At 38.6% G+C, this 20,188-nt stretch overlaps 1 protein-coding gene across 1 annotated transcript; it reads right to left on the reverse strand.

Moving 5' to 3' along the window:
• Nucleotides 1–1,677: 1,677 nt before the first annotated feature.
• LOC119417167 (protein-glutamine gamma-glutamyltransferase 5) lies at nt 1,678–19,171 on the reverse strand. Its single transcript, XM_037684379.1, has 16 exons — nt 19,133–19,171; nt 16,792–16,980; nt 15,690–15,923; nt 15,486–15,604; nt 14,101–14,229; nt 13,781–13,958; nt 12,754–12,889; nt 11,970–12,073; nt 11,537–11,773; nt 11,381–11,446; nt 11,224–11,274; nt 8,362–8,412; nt 6,235–6,447; nt 4,304–4,464; nt 3,234–3,373; nt 1,678–1,858 (listed from the first exon to the last, which is right to left on the reverse strand). The coding sequence occupies exons 1-16, from the start codon at nt 19,167–19,169 to the stop codon at nt 1,702–1,704; spliced, it is 2,202 nt and encodes a 733-aa protein (XP_037540307.1). The 5' UTR covers nt 19,170–19,171; the 3' UTR covers nt 1,678–1,701.
• Nucleotides 19,172–20,188: the final 1,017 nt, after the last annotated feature.

Raw genomic sequence — 20,188 nt, forward strand, 5'->3', positions numbered from 1 at the left:
AATCTGCGATCAAGCTTAAAGTAGCTGAAAGCAGAAAACATCATTATCCAAGGCACATTGTACCCGTTTTAGAAAAACCTAAATAATATAATTTTATAGTCTCGTAGACTCATTAAAAGCATTAAAAAGTCCTTGATTTGTAAAGCAACAAGTGGTGGAGTCCATCGGTCTTTAGACCTGTCTGAGACAAACAACCATTCACTCTCTCACCCACACTTAAAGATGATTTGATACAAATTAAACTACCATGCACGTTTTTGGTCTGTGAGAGGAAACAGGAGTACTCTGTAAAAACCCACATGTGCAACATGCAAACTCCCCACAGAAAGGGCGATGTGTGATCCTCCAACACAGAAATGGAAAAAGTAATTCATAATTTATGCATCTATCAGCTGCAGTGGCACTGAGGGCTTGAGTAATTTCCTTTAGAGCTTGATGAAGAGACCTGGGCAAAACGAATGTGACATTTAAGTGGCATGACAAGAAACGCAGGATTTAGGGATTTTAATCAAGTCCTGTGAAGACACTTAAATTATATATTAACTACATAACTAAACTGATTAAAACACCCCTACCAGCTGATTGAATCTCAGCTGTCCATTTCTTTACTGGTTTCCACTTTGTTCTGAAATGGTCCTAAAATAACAGCTTTGCAGGTCCAGTGTGCACATCTGGTTCCACTATATTGTAGACTTTAGGATGTAGTGACATCTAGCTGTAACCCGCTGCATGATCCCAACCTGAGCATCTTCAGCTCAGCATGCAATACAAACTGCAGAAACAAGAAGCGTGTCCATCAGAAACAGAAGGAAAAGGAAAGAACCTGCTCAGTCCACAGATTTTCTACAAAAAAGGCAGTACAGTACTTCCAATTTATTTGCTTAGTACTCGAAGCTAATTAAATCTAGCCTGCATTAGACATTGTATTATTTTTTGGCACACCACTTTAAATGCCACATACTTTTACAATATTTGTAACATGTGTGAGCAGCTGTAGAAGAAGAAGGTTCAACCTTCCTACCCCACATGCAGCGCTGACCTTTGCAAAGACCTCGCAGTTGTTTCATTGCAGTATCTGTGAATTTGACTCGTATTGTAAAATATAATTGCATCCCATTTATCATATTTCTGTCGTGTTACCAGCGCTGAAAAATAAAGCGTGCATTAAGTTTTCCCACGTTATACACACTTATTTGCTTCCTCTTCTTAAATCTGTTCCTCACCTCCAATTAGCTCCTGTTCTCTGTCCCAGTTAGTCTTATTTACATGATTAGGCTCCACTGAGAGCACTATTTTAAGACTCTACTTCCTCTTTGCTGTTCTTTTCTTCACCTTCACGTCAGGCGCTTACATGAAGTCTCGTCAGGAATGACAAAAACACTTCGGTTTGGGGCTTTTTTTAACATCAAATAAGAAAAACAGGACATTTGGGTGGTGTGTTCTCTTAACATTTACAGTGTGTGGACATCGCGTGGGCTAAAAGTGTCTTGTATTATTTTTCAAACAGAAGCGTCACAAATCCACAAGTATTTTCTATATACAAATGTATAAAACATTCTGTTTACACCAAAAAAATAAAGGCTTAAGACGATTTTTATGTTTGCTTCAGTTTAGTTTGCTGAATATGACGACTCCAAGAGAAAATTTCTGAGAACAAAAACGTTTCTAGTTGATCTTTCTGCGACGATGAGTTCTTTGTTGTCATGCAGACGATACAGAAACTTTGTGGAAGCTCCTGGACACCATAATGGAGCTGCTGCTGTGGGACAAAGTGGCCTTGAGCACTTTGGTGCCAGGTGAAGTGGCCATGATGGACACGGTCTTCTTGATATTCTCGCCTGGCTTCAGGAGAAGCAGCCTGAGGGACAGAGAAGAGAGGCTTAATCTTCCAGCTCCAACAAAGATACACTCGGTGCATGTGCAGCGCCTGAAACAGTCCAGCTTTACGAACGGAAACTGAACAGGGGCTTGACGCTGCACGGAGTACAAATTCCTCATAATCTATATTTGTCATTAAGGAGTTAATAAATACTGTACAGTAGTCCCTCGCTACTCCACGGCTCGCAGACTCGCTCTATCGCAGATTTTCAAAGTAACAGAGGATATGACACACAATTGGCTGATTGATGGATGAGCCGCAAGATTGGCATGGATTCCTTTATTTAAAATAAATATTTTTAAATTATATAGCACCTGCTGCACCTGTGTGTAGCCCACATGTGCAGAGAGAAGCTCCCTCCTGCAGCATATCATTTCTCTGCTTTGAAGTGGGCGTGACCGAGAGTGCTGGCAGGTGGCAGAGATCATGACATGCTGTGCTCTTTTAGAGCGTTTAGTTTAGATACATTGTTTAGAATATTGCAAGTGTAGGAAGGGTTTGAAACACCATGCATATACATATATATACACATATATACATATATATACACATATACATACACATACATATATACACATATACATACACATACATATATACACATATACATACACATACATATATACACATATACATACATATACATATATACACATATGCATACATATACATATATATACACATATGCATACATATACATATATATACACATATGCATACATATACATATATATATATATATATACATATACATACACATATATACATATACATACATATATACACATATACATACATATATACACATATACATACATATATACACATATACATACATATACATACATATATATATATATACATATACATACACATACACATATATACATATACATATACATATATATACATATATATACATATACACATATACATATACATATATATACATATACACATATACATATACATATATATATATATAAATATACATATATCTATATATATATATATATATATATATATATGTGTGTGTGTGTGTGTAAATATATACGCACACACACAGTATATACACTAAAATAAACTACTACTTATTAATTGTCCTACTTTCCTACTTGGTGGTTTTTCACTTATGGGTGGACTGAGAACAGAAACCTCTTCAAGGTCTAGATGCATTTTTGACTAATGTCACTTTCTGTTTCTATTCTACGTGCAAAAGAAGATGGTTTTAAAACAAGTCACCTTGTTTTATTTCTACATGGCATCCCTGCCATTTGTTTACAAGCTAAATGTTTGTGTGTACATTTTATTTTAACCATATGAGATCTTTAATTGCAACTTTAAATACACTTACTTGGCCTCCTGTTTGCCCTTGATCAAACCGGATCCCTCCACGCTCAGCACAGCTTCAGACAGAGCTCTTTCAAAGGGGTTGGTGAAAGTCACTCGAGCTGATTTTTCTTTCTTCATTTGAATTCGGTCACCTCCTTCAATCTGCAAAGTACATGAATACAAAGAAGATGGTAAAAAATATACAGCATATTTATTTGGTCGCAGATGCTCCAAACAGTTACTGCATGTCTGTCTGCAGAGACTTGTAAATTGCATTTTAGGAATAGAATGGGGACAAGTTAACCAATTCCAGCAAGACTAGTGATCACTTTAAGAAGGATCAATCAAACTGCTCCAATATATAATGATGTCGCCTTTAATGTGATGCCAAATGTTAAGGAGCTGCTACCAATGGAAGTGTTTTTTGATCTACGGCTTGATAGGGTCTGACTTGGCTTTTTGTTGCAGACAATACCACAGAACTGAAAGTAACTTTGGTACAATACTAGAAAACCTTTTTAAACCAAGCTAAACATACACAACCTCCCACAAACTAATGACTGGTCAAAGAAAACCAACGCCATGTGGGCCTGAACCCTGACTGTGCAGAAACAAACAACAACACTTCTTTAATTCACAGAAAATGCATTTGTGCCGATGGCTTGAATATTTTATGCACGACTAATGTGTTCACTAGTTGATGTTCTTCTTTTCCTGTTTATTATACTCTTTAAAAAGGTAAAAAATGTATTTTCTGCTCAAAAGCAAACCTTTTCTGACCCTATTTTCAGCACCAAAAGCAAAGTTTTGACAGTTGACTTGGAGTTTGATGAAACTTGGTATGAAAAGTTTGATTTAGGTCACCGAACTGTGCTGCGAAATACTCAGAGAGGGGAAAACTATCCAGGATGCTTCTTTGATGGGATTCATGTCTTTGCTTTCATTACACTCTAATAACTTGAGCTTGTCATATTCAGCTGACAACCACTGAGTAGATCAAAGTGGGAACAACACAGAACAAAAGAATGAGAAGATAATTAATTCATGATACTTGGTGATCTGAAAAGTAGAAGATGTTCGACGCTGCTTTACCTGTATCGTTATCTGCGCTGTGCTCACGCTGAACTCGTGTGCACCCAGGACTCTTTCTCTGGTCATCAGGTCCTGCATCACCACTGCCACATTCACCACACTATCAGGTTTCAGGGTGGACTCGTACTCAGAATAAGGAATGGTGTGCCGGAGCGTTAACGCTGAAAAGAACAGAACAGTGTTTACGTGTTGGAAAAACTTTTCTCATGTTGCATTTTTACCAGAAACAGACTGGAGACACATCTACACAAAAAGAACATTCTATGGAAAGTTTTTTTTTATTCTTTTTCTTTTGGCTGCTCCTTTCTTCAGGGGTCGCTACAGTGAAATAAATCGTACAAATACTTGACAACTGTGCCCTCTGCATGGAGCAGAGAACTGCCATTTAGGGTGGTTGGGGGAGCAGATGGTGGGGTTTAAGGGCCTTGCTCAAGGGCACAGAGTGGGGAAAATGAGTGTGGAGGCAGGTGTGGGTATTGCACCTATCCCACACACATTTTGATATTGTTGGTGCAGGAAGTTGAGCCGGCGACCTTCCGATTGCAGGCCCACCTTCTTTAACCTCTGCGCCACCATTCTATGGAAAGGCATATTTAAAAATATATAATTTCAGTCCTGCGTCCACATGGAAATACTTTGTGGTTTCCTAAAATTATATTTTTGGAAAACGGGTTCCATAGTGGGCTCAGTTGGTAGAGCTGTTGCCTCTCAGAGAGAAAGTCGCTGGTTCAAATCCCTGCCAGGGACCCTTCTGGGTGAAGTTTGCATGTTCTCTCCGTGCATGCGTGGGTGAGAGAGAGAATGGTTGTTTGTCTCGATGTGTCCCTGTGATGGACTGGAAACCTGTCCTGGGTGTCTCCGCCTTTCGCACAGTGACTAGGCCTGTCACGATAACAAATTTTGCTGGGCAATTAATTGTCTCGGAAATTATTGCGATAAACGATAATATTGTTTGAAATTTGAAAATAATTAGTAATTATTGTCAAATTTAAGAAGAAATGTTTGTTAATTTGTTTTGAGTGTAGTACCTTTATCGACCACCTGATGGCAGTATAAGACAGTTTGAACCGATGGCTGGATAGTGAGGGAGTGAGCAGCGTGTCTCTTTAGGAAAAATGGGAGGGAGGCTCCTTGACGTGACATGGGCTGTCTCTCCTTCCTTTGTTTTTGGTTCTCAAAATGGTGGACACTCGGTGTGGTTTGAGCTCTTTAGCATAGCATTTTTCATAAAGCTTTTAATTAAAAAAAAAAAAATCAGTAAACAAGTTCTCAGCTTTTTTTTTGCTGAGAAAAACAACTTTTTAAACGAAGGCACGAGTTTCAACCGTGAATTTTGGAGCTTCGACAAGACGGAGGTTTTTCCCGTGGTCGGCCTGTTAGCTTAGCTCGTAGCTTAGCTTCTCAGCTTATCTGCTGTTAACGATCCAAAAACGCAATTTTGGATCGTTAAAATGGATTTTAAAGAGAAACGAGAAAGGGAGGGGTCAGTAAAGAACATTGAAGTTGAGCTTTTTGTCATCCAGTGTTTTCAGTAGAACGAGAGAGACGAAGAAACGACAAAGCCGATAAATGAAAATGAGGTTGATAATTTTCATTTATCACGCGAATGATTGATTTATTGTTTATCGCAACAGACCTAATAGTGACTGCTAGAAATGGGCACCAGCGACCCCCACGACCCGAAAAGGAAGAAGCGTGTAAAGATAATGGATGGACAGATGGATGGATGGATGGATTCCAAAGTAAAAACAAATCTTATAATTCCTATAGTGTTTTCATGTAGACAGCTAAAACAAATCCTTTTGACCTTTTGTCATCTCAAATCTAACTTGCGCCACAAGATCATCCTCTTCCACAGCATTCTGGAACATTTTCTGTCTCTGGTTTCTGTTGTTTCTGATACTTACATGAACATTGGTGTTTTGGCTCACCTTGGTGTGTCTGTATGTGCACCTCTCTTTGTGCTCTCCAGAAGCTCTGCTGTGGGTCTCTGTTGTACTCTTTCTGCTGAGCGTTAACGTGTTCCATCAGGTCTCTCGGTCTGCTTGAGTGGTTTGTGACTTTCACACACACGTCGATGTTCGCACCCAGTAAAGGTGAGCCTGGGATGGTTATGGACACCTGCAAACCACATGATGTTTCTCCTGGAAAAGATGGGCGCACTGTTTCAAGTGGAAAATTTACAACCAAGATCATTTGAAGTTCTGGACCCTGAAGGCACCGGTGCTTGTCTGATCAAAGTAATGCTGTTGAAGTGAAGTAGAAACCATTATTATTTTAATAAACCCTGCTAAATCCCCCAAACCAAGAGTGAAAATGTATGAATTTACATTTCTGAAAGAGATGTATATTTGTATTTTTGATGCTTCAGCATTGATGAAGATCATATTGTGAGTCTGTATGGTCAAACACAAGGTCTGCAGCACGAGGTAAAAAAGTTGTCCTGGAAAATAACCAGTTTTGGATTTGTTTTAAAACTTAAAAAATACTCTTTGGAACTGGTCCCATTAAATAAAAAAACACTTCAAGAAAATTATAATAATTTCTTTAATCTTGAGTCCTGCTCCATCTCTATTTAGCTGTCCATAGGTCGATCTTAGACAACTAAACCAGTTCGCACAAAACGGTAAACTTTAGTTTAAAATTGGTAAACTATTTTCCCGAGTGATAAAAATGTTTGTATTGGAGGTGGTAATGGTATAAATATGCTGTGCAATGCTGCAGTTATAGTATGTGGGCTTTTGCAAAAACAAGAAAATGTCAACATTTAATTTAGATATCTAAAAAAAAAAAAACTTGTTCAGTGGTAATATTTTGTAATATCAACTTTTAGACCTACAATCAAGGCTCAAGGTTCTTTATTGTCATTCGCATCACATGTGGTACATGAGGTGAAATGAAATTGTGTAATGAAAGTTCCAGTTACAGCCAAAAATAGCAAAAATGTCCATGAACATGTTCATGTAAATCATGTTTTTTACACTTAATTTTTTTAGGTAAATGGAAGCAACATCGAAAATAGGATTTCAAACACACTCATTTGACTTTTTTTATTTATTGTTTGCATTTAATAATTTAACTTTCACTAGTTAGTGGGAATTCTTATTTATCCAGGGCGTTGCAAAGCTTAAACAACTGATTTTATTTTTAAAGCAACTGGATTTTAATTTTCTTGTTTTTGAAGATATTTTGCTTCTTATCACACAAGTTTTCTAAATGCACGTAGAAAAGAGTGCACTATCACTCTGACAGAATTTCAACATGAGTGTTTTTGACTGATAGAAAACTGTTTAATAACGGATCATTTTTATTTTGTATTGAAGTATTCACTATGAAACTTTCAGAAGAAACGACCTGTAAAAATCAATATAAACGAGAAGAGTTTCTGAAAAACTGCACAGCATGAAAAATGAGTGATGAACAACTGCAGACATTTGCACAAGGTTGTTAAAAAAACAGAACATTCACAAAAAAAAAATACTGAAAAGCAGAGCACTAGCTAAAAAGAGCATAGGTAAAAGCCAAAAGTAGCAAAATACTAGCTAAAAAAAGTGGCTTAAAGATAACTAAATGCATTATAAGCCTAGCTAGAAGCTTAAAAATCTAAAACAGCTACTTAAAAGCTATCAAAAAGGTAGCAAAGTAGCAAAAAGGCTAGCTAAAAATCTAAAAGTATTTAAAGGCTATAGGTAGAAGCTAAAAGTATAGTTGAAATAATAGCTAAAACAAAAAACAGTAGGAAAAACAATGTTTTTGAAAGAATTGAAACAATGTCAACATAATTCTCTAACAAAAATGTTTGTAAATAAAGACAAATATTTGAAAATATTAAAGTAAAAAAAAAAAAAAAACATAGCAGCAATCAGCTAAATGAGCTGAATGTTTTGATATACGAATGGGTAAAAAAGCATAAAGTATGCTGAAGTAGTTATATTGCTAAAAAGTGCAGAAAAATAAAAAAAGGAAAAAAGGTGTGCAAATGCTGAATCAGCATTCCTACAAATAATGATTTGACAAAGATTTGAAAATTAGAGTAACAATAAAAGCTAGACTCTTACCAACAGCATCATCTGCTGGAGTTATGGAGGCAGAATACATCTGTGGGCTCGCTGTAGAAAAGGAGAGAAATACATTCAGCTCCATTTCAGAGTTGCTGGTTTGAGTCCATGAAGCATATTTTCATTTTCTTGGCTCGTTTGGTTTAACTTGGACAACAAAAAGTATAAGTTTAAACACTAAAATTAGTAAAATAAACAGTCTATAAGAACTTGGTCACAATTTTTCTCATAAAATACTACTGTACTATTAAAAGGGGAAAACAACTATATTTGGCTCTGAAGTAGTGATTGTAATTAATTGATTTAGCAAAGCTTGTTTTTAAAGTTTTTTAAGTTTTTTAATCACATTTTTATCTTGTGTTGTTTTTATAAGCCAGATGTCAAAGACAAATCTCCATTTCATTGAATGTTAAGGACAATAAAGTTGAATTGATTGATTAATTGATTTATTGATTGATTAATTGATTGATTGATTTTTGAATGTTTACAAGGCTACATTTATTTGTACTTCTGATTTCGGCCTTTTCCCTCTTCAGGGATCTCCACAGCGAGTCATCCTCCTCCATTTCCTCTGTCCTCGCTCCAACTACCTCCACGTCGTCTCTAACTGCATCATATATCTCCTGTTTCTCATTTCTAACATCCTTCTACCAGTATACCCACTGTCCCTCCTCTGGACATGTCCAAACCATCTCAGTCTGGCCTCTCTAACTTTATCTCCCAGTTGTTCAACCTGTGCTGTACCTCTGATGATCTCCTTCCTAATCTTATCCATGCTTGTCACTCCTAAGTAGAACCTCAACATCTTCATTTCTGCCACTTCCAGTTCTGTCTCCTGTCTTTTTGTCCATGTCTCTGTCTCCAGACCATACAACTTAGCTGGTCTCACCAATGTCTTGTAAACTTTTCCTTTGACCTTTGCCGACACACTCTTGTCACAAATCACTCCTGAAACTTTTTTCCATCCACTCCATCCTGCCTGGACCTCTTTACCACACTCCCCATTTTCCTGGACAGTGAACGCCAAATCCTTGAAGTCCTGCACCTTTGTGACCTCTGCTCCTTGTAGCCTCACTGTTCCACCGGCCTCCCTCTCATTCACACACATGGACTCTGTCTTACTACGGTTTACTTTCATTCCTCTTCTTTCAAGTACATACTTCAACCTCTTCAAGTTCTCTTCCACCTGTTCCCTGTTCTCACCACAGATCACGATGTCATCTGCAAACATCATAGTCCACGAGGATTCCTGCCTGACCTCATCTGTTAGTCAGTCCATCACCAGAGCAAACAAGAAGCTTCCTGCACTTCACTATTCCACCACCAGGTTTCCTTATCGTCCATTCTTTGTCCAGATGACGCACCAAGTACCTTCCTACCTGTCTATCTAATAACAGTCATCTGGAAGCTCTTTCTTATCACTCACAGCCTTTAACAGCTCCTCTCTGAATTTCTCACAACATTATTTCTTCACAATCTTCCACCATTTGTTCTTCTTCTCTGATTTTACTCTTTTTCTCTTCTTCACAACAGCAGTCATTCTACACACAACCATCTGATGCTGTCTGACCACGCTCTCCCCTGCCACAACCTTACAGTCCCCAATCTCTCTCAGGTTTCCTCTTCTACACAGAGAGTAGTCGACCTGCGTACTCCTTCCTCCACTCTTATAGGTGACTCCATGTTCCTCCCTTTTTTGGAAATAACTGTTGACTACAGCCATTTCCATTCTCTTGGCAAAATCCACATCATCTGTCCTTCCTGGTTTCTTTCCTTGACACCAAACCTACCCATCACATCCTCATCCCATCTGTTTCCTTCACCAACATGTCTATTCAGGTCTGCTCCGATCACCACTCTCTCCTCCCTGGGAATACTCTCTATCACTTCATCCAGATCCTTCCAGAATGTATCTTTCTCCTCCACATCACATCCAACCTGTGGATCATAACCACTGATAATGTTAAGCATCAGATCTTCTATCTTTAGACACATCACACTATCTGACACTCTTTTCACCTCTACTACATTCTTTGCCAACTCCTCCTTCAGGACCACACCTACTCCATTTCTCTTTCTATCCACACCATGGTAAAACAGTTTGAACCCCGCTCCAATGCTGCGAGCCTTGCTGCCTTTCCACTTTAATGTTTGACAAACATCAAACCTTTGTCTTTATTTGTCAAAAGCTGCGTCACTTTATTTCCTGTATCATCGTTAGATTGGATGGCTTTTAAAAAACTGCAACATAACACACTACTTCTTCCCCTTTCATTTTTACAGATGTTAAAAATGATGGAAATCTGCCGCGGCGACGGAGATCTTTAATCCATGTCTATGTCAATGGTTGTCCACCGGACGCGAGATCTGGTTGAGACTAAATTAGGTTGTCTTGGACAAAGCGTTTGTGTTGACCCACATGCAGCAGCTGTATTCTATTTGTGTAAATAACAAAAATAAATGCTCTTTAATTATTTTTAATGATGAAGATCATCAGACCCCAAGTTGCCCCACCCATGCTCAGGAGTCCAATGGCCAAGCCGTGCACTCTGCCTCATCCCTGTGGGTTTACTCCGGGTACTTCAGTTTCTTTCAGTTAGACTGATTGGTAACTCTAAATTGTCTCTAGGTGTGAGTGAGAGAGTGAATGGTTGTTTGTCTCTATGTGTCCCTGTGATGGACTGGAGACCTGTCCAGGATGTCCCCCGCCTCTCGCACAGTGATTGCTGGATATGGGCAGCAGTGATCCAGAAAGGAAGAAGCAGGTAAAGATAATAGATGGATGCTATTCTTGCAGAAGGACTTCAGATGGAACCACTGTGTGGAACCAAACAAGTTTAAAATGTATTTTTGAAATCTTACCAAATAAACTACTTCCTGTATGAGAGGACATGCAGGAGTAAGATAATGTGCCTGGAGAGGAAAAAAGAGATAAAGATTAAAATTGTAAAACAAACACATCAGCTGTTCTTAACTATATGTTTATTCATTTTTGTGATGTAACATAAACAATAATTACCAGAACGTGCGGCTCTTGAGTTGTAACTCAGGAGTTCACACTGGTGTGTACTTGCATCTTGTGGCCCTTGGCATAAGCAAACAAGAAAATAATTCTTGCACGGTGGGAACACAAGAAGTGGATTCAAATTCTTCTTACTGAACTAGTATCTCGTACTTTTTATGCCCTTATAAGTATTGGTCAGATTCTGCGGAGTGTCCGATCCGATGCTTTTGGTGTAGATCAGCTCTCCCACGCACTCAGTGTCCACCGTCCTTCCCACCACCGACCCGTTATGTATGATCAAACGATGAACGTCACCATCAACAGCAGCGTAGAGAAATCGGGTGTCGAATGGCACATTGATGCAATGTTTGATGGCAGCTACTGGGCAAGGGCCACAGCGGAACATCCCTAAGAGAATGATGAATTTGTGGTTATTACATAAGTGATATTTAGTGATCTAGAAATTTTTTTTAATTATCTCTGACTTGTATTTAAGAAGGAAACTCATTTTGAACCTTCACTTCTCATCATGTTTTCAAAGTAGTGTTCAAATATCAATGTCTGAGGAGCACCAACTTGATGCCCGTGTGCAGCAGAAACCCACCTCCGCTCTTCTCTTGTGGTGTTGGATCCACAACCTGCCAACCATCAAACTCTGCACCGAGGTCTAACCTCCTCATCCAGCACTCCACCCACACATGGAAGTTCCTGTTTGTGCACACAAGTACTCATGCAAGAACCGAGGCGTATTTCTGAGCCACAAAAATATGAATCTTCTAATCAATTCATTTGTAAGACCATATTTCTCCAGTTTTAACTTATTTCCATTGGCTTCCTGTCAAATTCTGAATTTAATTCAAAATCTTACTTCTAACCTTCCATTTTGATAAATCCTATAGCTATGGTTGGCTTGTTATGATGCTATAGGCTTAGGCTACTGGATGACAAATTGACCTAATTTCCTTACATGAATAGCTAAAATTGAATATATTGAGCTTGGACTTTGTTGTTTAAAACTGAATAGTTTTCATTTGATACTATTTCTGTCTTAACGTGATTTTTGACCTGCCATTGTGTATCTGTTCCTCTCAAACCCAGCCGGTCGAAGCAGATGGCCGCTTGTCCTGAACCTAGTTCTGCTAAAGGGTTCTTCCTCATGAGGGAGTTTTTCCTTTCTACTGTTGCCTTTGTGCTTGCTCAAGATGACAGTCAGCGATCAAGTTAAACTCAAAGCAGTCTGCTCTTTAGATAATGAATATTATTAACGTACGTTTTATGTATAGGCCTATGAATGTTTCTGTTCAGTGCCCTGAGATGACTTCTGTTGTGACTTGGTGTTGTATAAATGAACAGAATTGAATTGAACTGAATTAAAGAGCATCACCTACCAAATGCTGTCATCAGACAGGCTGAGCTTTTCTCCACTGGTTGTGTAAAACTCCTCGATGGTGGTGTTGCCATCGGCGTCATGTGCTGCGGTAAAAACTGTCACCACTCTGGAGGGGATGCCCAGAACTCTCATAACTGGGGAAAAGGATGAGAAATTTCAGTTGAAATACAACATATGAGGCTCCTTTTTCTTGTAATTTAAACAGTTCTGTGGTAAAATATTAGCTTCATTACTATGTCACTGCAACAAGTTTGTTGGTTTGATGCTACTGGACAATTTTGTGTTTTATTTGTGTTGCACGTTTTTTCTTTGGCGGCTCAGATTCTCTCCATTTGCTTCAGTTTCCATTCAGACTAAAGATGCATGTGTGTTAGGAGTGTTGACTGTAAATCACTGGTGACTGCAGGTTTTAGCTGCTGTTTGTCTGGGTCAGCAGGGTTGGTCTCATGCAGCCCTCCTCAGGACAAAGTGGCTTCTGCTAATGCGATCTGGTTCATGAAATATTTTGCTAACAGACAGAAAGAGTTGACTCCAACAGCTGATAGCAGAGTTTTAAATAAAGATGTGTTAGGGCTGACTTTCAGCTACTATCGGCCAATTTTAGCTCAAAATATTTCAGACTGACTGAGTTATATCCATTTTTTTCCTATAAACTCCAATAGTGGTGGCGGCCATCTTGAATCAAGCTTCAAAAGTTAGATGTAGATCCAGTGATTTCTTTCTGAGTTTCATTAAACTCCGTCCAGAATTTTTTTTTTCTTTTCTAGACAGATGAATCAACATGTGCATTCACAAACACACATACATATACATGATCGCCTGCCTTTCATGGCTGTGGACAACAAAAAGGGTCAGATCTCAAATAGCAGAGTGACTTAGATGCTCAGTAACACTAAATGAGTTCATGGCGATACTTTTACTCTAAAAATAAAGCTTTGACTGTGAGGTGACCATGAGCTTCCTGATGGTAACCTAGTGATGATACTTTAAGAAATAGGCTTTTACAAACTTCTTATTCAAAATACCTGTGCAGAGGACCGATGCGAACACCCAGCACTGTCCGTAGCGTACAGGTTTGCCGTTGGATGAGAGCCACTGGTGAAGGATATCAGCGCTGCCGCTCCAGTCTGTCGGTTTCACGCCATCTGTGTAATTGTCCTTCCACCTTCCGAGCAAAACACCAAGATCATCATTGCTGTTGACCTTTAAGAGGAGAAGAAACAATATTTAACTTAAGTCTCTCCACAGCAAACCTGCAGAGGACAAGTTTCATTTATGCTTTTGAAATGAATATTAGGAAAGAGCAGAAAGATGCATCGTATTTCTTATCAGCTACAAAGCTTACCATGGCACAGATCACCCTGGAGATGTAGACGGGGTCAGCTCTTAAAGCGTAGTCTCTGCTGCTGTTGTGTAAATGCTCGTTGCTGAGCTGCAGGAGCTTCAGACATGCGTCCAGGACTCCAGGTTCATACTGCACCCATCCAGAAAGACACAGATAGAGCTGTCCTGTACTCTTTATGCATCTTTCTCCTCTGGCTCTCGCTCAAGACGAACACTTCTGCTCTCTCCCCCCCGTTCTCCTTCTGCTTCTGCTCTGTGTGTTTGGAGCTCCTGGCACACATCTCCCGAACTAAATATACTATTATGGATCTGGTGAGCTAGACTTTCAACGCAATCGACAAAATATGTTAAATAAAACAACAGGGTCCTGGAGAACCCTCTTTTCCGGCTGAGACTCACGCTGCGGGGTACTTCAGAGATCCATGGAGGGTTTGGCAGCTGATGTGTCTCTCAGTTCTGTCTCAGGAGGACACTGAAGATATTTATATATTTGGATTTATGATAGTAGGGTTTCTGCTCTTTGGCATCGGCAGGGCTCTGTTTTATCAACTTTTGAAGAAGACTTCGGCAGCAGTTTCGGCCATGGCAAACCTTTCGAGTCTGTATGAAGGGTTGGTTCGTGCTATGAGTACCCAAAATCAGTTGATTTACGAGCTAAACCGTAAGATGGATGTGATTTGTAAGAATCACAGGGCACCTGCAGCTTCTAGGACTCGCCAGCATGTTGGGATTGTCCTTGAAGAAGGCTCATAGCATGGATCAGTGGAGTGAAAATACCCATAAATCTGGCCATTTTGGACCGGAAAAGTACCAGCAGGACTCAAGGCTGACAAGAAAAAAACAGTCTGCCTGAAGAAAATCAATAATTGTGGCTTAGCTCCCCGTTTGGCCTCGGATACGAGCCGCCTATCAAATCTCTCTTGGGACATGGGTAACTATGGGACAAAGCTTTGTGTTTCGCAAACACCCCCAAGAACTTCTGTGCAGGTTTATCAGAACTGCCAGCTGAACGACAACGTCAGAACTGTGGCCTATCTGACAGTGCTCATGGACAAATCTCAACGTCTTGACGTCAAATGCATGTAGTCGTGTCTATAAATGTGCTTGCTGGTAGAGTTTTTGGATGTCTCAAATCGTGTCCTGATAGGAAAAGATGTGAAGAGCTCTTTTTTGTAATACCACTATCCATCCTCTTACCTTACCTTTTTCTATCTAAAAGTATTCTGATAAAGAACAAGGGGTCGCACTATTATATCAGCAGCAACGTGCACGCTGCCCATCTTACGGACGACTGTACGAACATAATTTCACTGTATCCCGGTACAATGATAATAAAGCTTATTCTGATTCTGATTTGTTTATGGCGTGTTGTTGTGTGTCACATACCTGACCAAATGACCAGGGTCGTTCTTGAACATTTGAAGGAGTGCCAGTAAAAATCAGTCCATAATCATTCTTGATGTACTCTTTTATGTGGGCATCCTGTTGCATGTACACTGGATCATCTGCAACACAATGGCAGGGATGTTTAATCACATCTTCATCAGAATAAAAGCTTGAACATCAATTATTATTAATATGTAGACCCACCTTTTAGCCAAGGGTTGCAGAGCAGAACAAATGTCCCCACCATGTAAGTCATTCTGTGATCTATGGTCTCTATGTGGACCAGGAGTTGGTACAGAGCCACCGGGGACAGAACAGGGGAGCAGACATGGATGATGACTGACTGCCTACTGATTTTTCCCGCAGGAACTGTAGCCGACCATCCTTGTGGGGCTGACTGTTCCTCAAAAAGAACTGGAATCTTTTGTGACGAACCCTCTGCAAAAAATAATGTAGACTCTGTGGCGTTACGTCATCAAATTAGCATTATTATGCTGAATGAGTGTTTTTTCTGATTCTGCTTATATTTGCTAAATTGTGTGACTGTTTTTTTTATGTTAACCAACATTAGAATCCATTTTTACATGTTTTTACACTGGTAAATGTAAACACAAATCATTTGTATGTCATATAAACTACCTTTACTTTGGTAAAGATCCACATATGCATTATCTTTACCTGCTTTTTCCTTTTTGGGTCGGGGGTTATTGACAGCAGTCATTGTGCGAGAGGCTGTTAAGTATTGTTGTTTTTAGTTTGTTTATTTCAAAAGTAATATTTTGTATCAGCCTTGTTAACAATTTACCAAATAATTTGAAAAGCCAAGCAGAAGATCTCAGGACACATGGGGTGACATTTAATTTTGCAGCCAAGAAGCAATATTTATACAAGTTTTTTAAAGGATTTTCAAAATTTCTTGGGACTTTTGCTGATTATTTATGCATTTTCAGTCAAAAAAAATCTGGTAATATTAAAAGAAATATTGTTCACTTTTATTCATTATCACTTGATCTTGATGATTAATGAATCATGTACACACCAAAAAAGTAAAACCTACTCTTGAACTCAAGGAACGAACCAGTGTTGTGTCAAAAAAAATAAAAATAAACCAGACATCTGAGCCAAAAACATTTTTAAATTGAATCTTTAAGCATTATGTCACAAGGACAGTTTGTCCCATTTTGAAGAAAATTATTAAATAAAAAACTCAAAATCTGTAAAACATGGTTTATAGAATAAGAGATATTTTTACTTTCATGCATCATCCAGTCATGCTTTTAGGTGGAACTGTCTCAGTATTTCATACCTAAGCAAACTTCCAGGACCAGTCTCTCATTGTTGGGATTCCAAGACCGGCCTTTGAACAGCAAAGTCACTTTGAATGGTTTCCCCCGTCGTACCACCAGATGGTTTCCACTGAGCCCCTGGGTCTCATGGGAAATATTGTTCTCATGAATTTCAAAGTTGACCAGCCCCAGTCCAAAGTAGTCAGAGCCTGGAAGAAACAGGTCATGTATGATAAAATTTCACCACTTTGAAGGCTTGTACGGAGCTCTTGAAGTGCCAATAGAGATTTATTTTATCCTGTGTCCATGACGTAACAAGTACATTAAATGTGCACCCAATTTAACAACATATAGATACAATACTTAGTCTGCACCTCGTTATTGTGACCTCATGATAAACATGAACTGCACACAACATAATTACAGTAAATGTACAAAACTGTGTGAACTGACCAAAGTTTATATAAATATTATATATGGAGATAAATTAGTCTCAAAAAGTTTTCACAAGTACGTTCAACAAGGTTTTTGTGTGTGCCACAAGATTTGAAATTGCATAAACACTTTTTTCTAATGTACAATTTTCAAACTGCACAAATAGAAACTTGCTACACGTACAAATTGTGAAATGCACGTGCATGTCGACATGAGTGAGTGCACTGATCAGCTTCCCTGTGTATCTGACTCAGTGTTGCCAGATGGGAAATGATGATCATACCAGTGGCTTAAATTTTTTGTATTTTTATTTTCTTTTATACTACATTACAATAAACAATTCCCATTATAGCATATAATGCGTTTGCTAATAAATAAGCTAAAAAATAGTTGAAAAAGACACTACCTGCAGAAAAGCACCTCTACTGGTGTGGAGTGCAGAATGATATCAATATCTGTCAGTCTGATTATTATTATTACATTTATTTTAATTTCACATGTTTATATGTGCAACACTCCTGGGTAATAGGGTTTCCTTTATAGTTTAGTTTAGTTTGTTTGTAGTTTAACTCCAAATACCTGAAAAGGTAATTTGTCCTAAAATTTCAAAGCAAAATATATAAAACAGTGCACATAATTTTATTCAGCAGCTTCCTTCTTCAGGGGTTTCCACAGCGATCAAACTCGCAGGAAAGTTTTGTCCTTTTGTTTCTCGTCAGGTGCTCTTCCTGACACAACCTGGGCTCGAACCCTCAACCTCGGGATTACAGGACTGCAGCACTGACCGCTGACCTACTGCAACTTTTAGATAAAGCAGTGCACTGCTTAAATATCTTTAGAATGATTAAAGCTGCTTTAATTTTGACAAAAAAAAAAAAGTTACTTCTTTTGATTCTTATTTTAAATGTCACAGTTTCAGTCTTTATCTGGGCTTTGGACCAAAACCCAAAATAGTTATTTTACTGCAGTAATTTATTTTAGAAATAAAACCTTTACACCAAACTTCATGCTCAGTAATCCAGGTATAAAATCCAACAATGTCCAGTCAGGTCATCTGGACGGTTTCTTTTGTTGTGCCGAGACGTTTCGCCCTCCATCCAGAAGGCTTCATCAGTCTGAGGAAACACACTCGTCTTTTCTCTTCTTCAGTTGTAACAAAACAAACATTTGTTTATGAATTTTTGTACAAAAACTTCATCAATGTGTTTGGGGTTCGTTTCTACTCCACAGTTTTGTAAATGAAAAGTATTTTTACCCCACAAACTGGGAAAGTTACTTTTAGAAATTGAGGGGTTTGCATACTAATGTGTGATAAACAATTTAAACGTTTACTGGCTTCAAACAGACAGTTCAGGTGAAAAAACGTCCGACTCAAGATATTTGAGCAGATAATTTCACCAACAAGTTTCACTCCGATCTAAAACAAAATGCTCGACTTCATGCCGTCGTTACATTTACACACAAAACTGCTTAAACTCTCACTTTTACGCTACGGTAGAACCAAGAAAACTTTTATAACGGCATAACTGTCACTAAGCAGCTTCATCATCATTTTAACACACCGAGTCCCAGATTTATTTCATGTAAAACTCAAGTTTACAGTCTGTCGTCAGTACTTTTCTCCAAAGCGTAGCACAAAACTGAATAGTTCAAATACCTTGAGCAGGACTGAAAAGTAATCTATGGTGCCACAGTTTGCACCCGTCACACCCAGGGACAAAGGTCAGCACTGATACTAGTGTCAAACATTAATAACAGTGTAGTAAAAAGAATATTAAGGGCTATTTTTTTATTTAATTGACTTTAAATCGATCATCACATCTGGTATTGGTTTGCTAGTCTTTTAGGAGTTATTCCATTTGATCAAAGCTTAATCTTAATGGTTGTAGAAAATATATTTTAGTTTAGTTCGCAGGATAAACTCACCACCGACGTGGGTTGCTGTCTGCTGCGTGTAGTCCATGACGTGACAACTGGAACCTCGAGAGGCTCAAGGAATGATGAGCTCGCTCCACCTTCCCACCAACAAATCCTCCCCTCGTTAGCCTTTTCTACAACTCTCCGTTAATCCTGAGTTCAAACAAGACGTAGCTCCAGCAGGTCGAATCAAAATAGTTCTTTTATTTCTGTCAAAGGCAATGACAAGGATTTAATACAAACATCACAGACTTATCTTTAAACCATGTGGGGGGGGGGACAAAAAGAAAAACACAACTGGGAAAAGTTTTTTTTTGATACAAAACAGTGAATGGGGATTCAATCAGTTTGATTTATCGTAGTGTAAATGTTGGATCTAATGTCAACAACCCAACAACCCTGACCCATTCCATTTTAGATTTTAGAATACGCCACTTAATGCAACCAGTGCACGTTCTGAAAGCCACAGATTTATGAAATTGCAAATTATTTTGTTGTAGATTAAACAAGGTGCAAATGTTGTAAAACTCCCCCGCTCCCTGAAATCGTTTCTGCAGAACACGGCGCTCCTGAAACGTAGCTTTGAAAACACGTTTCAGCTCAAAAAGTCACTGCAGGAAACTAAACGAGAAACGAATTGAGGGCGGAGCGGCACCACGAACAAAAACAACTAAAGAAAATGTGTTCGTCACCAAAACAAGCTCAGGGTGTTGGCAGCTTGTTTAAAATCTGAAATGTTTGCCCGAAGCAAGTTTAAAACCAAAGTCACAGCAGCCTGGGATTAACTCAAATCTGAAGAATTAATTTATACTTTCACTTCAGACAATAATAAAATGGTTTTTCCAACATTTCCTCATTTCTGGCCAATACAAACAGAGAGATGGAATTAGGAAAATACATTTTTTTATGAGGGAAAATGAAAATGTGCTAAAAACAAGCAGCTAATTTACGCACAAAAAGAAAGAAATTTACAAAATGCATAAATTTACAAAATAAAATCCCTTACTGTCACAGAATGACTCAAATTTCCTCGTACCATTTTTTTTTCTATTACACCCTTTTTTT

Source organism: Nematolebias whitei, chromosome 11 (assembly GCF_014905685.2).
Source record: "Nematolebias whitei isolate Nwh7 chromosome 11, NemWhi1, whole genome shotgun sequence".
In the NCBI taxonomy this organism is placed as follows: domain Eukaryota; kingdom Metazoa; phylum Chordata; class Actinopteri; order Cyprinodontiformes; family Rivulidae; genus Nematolebias; species Nematolebias whitei.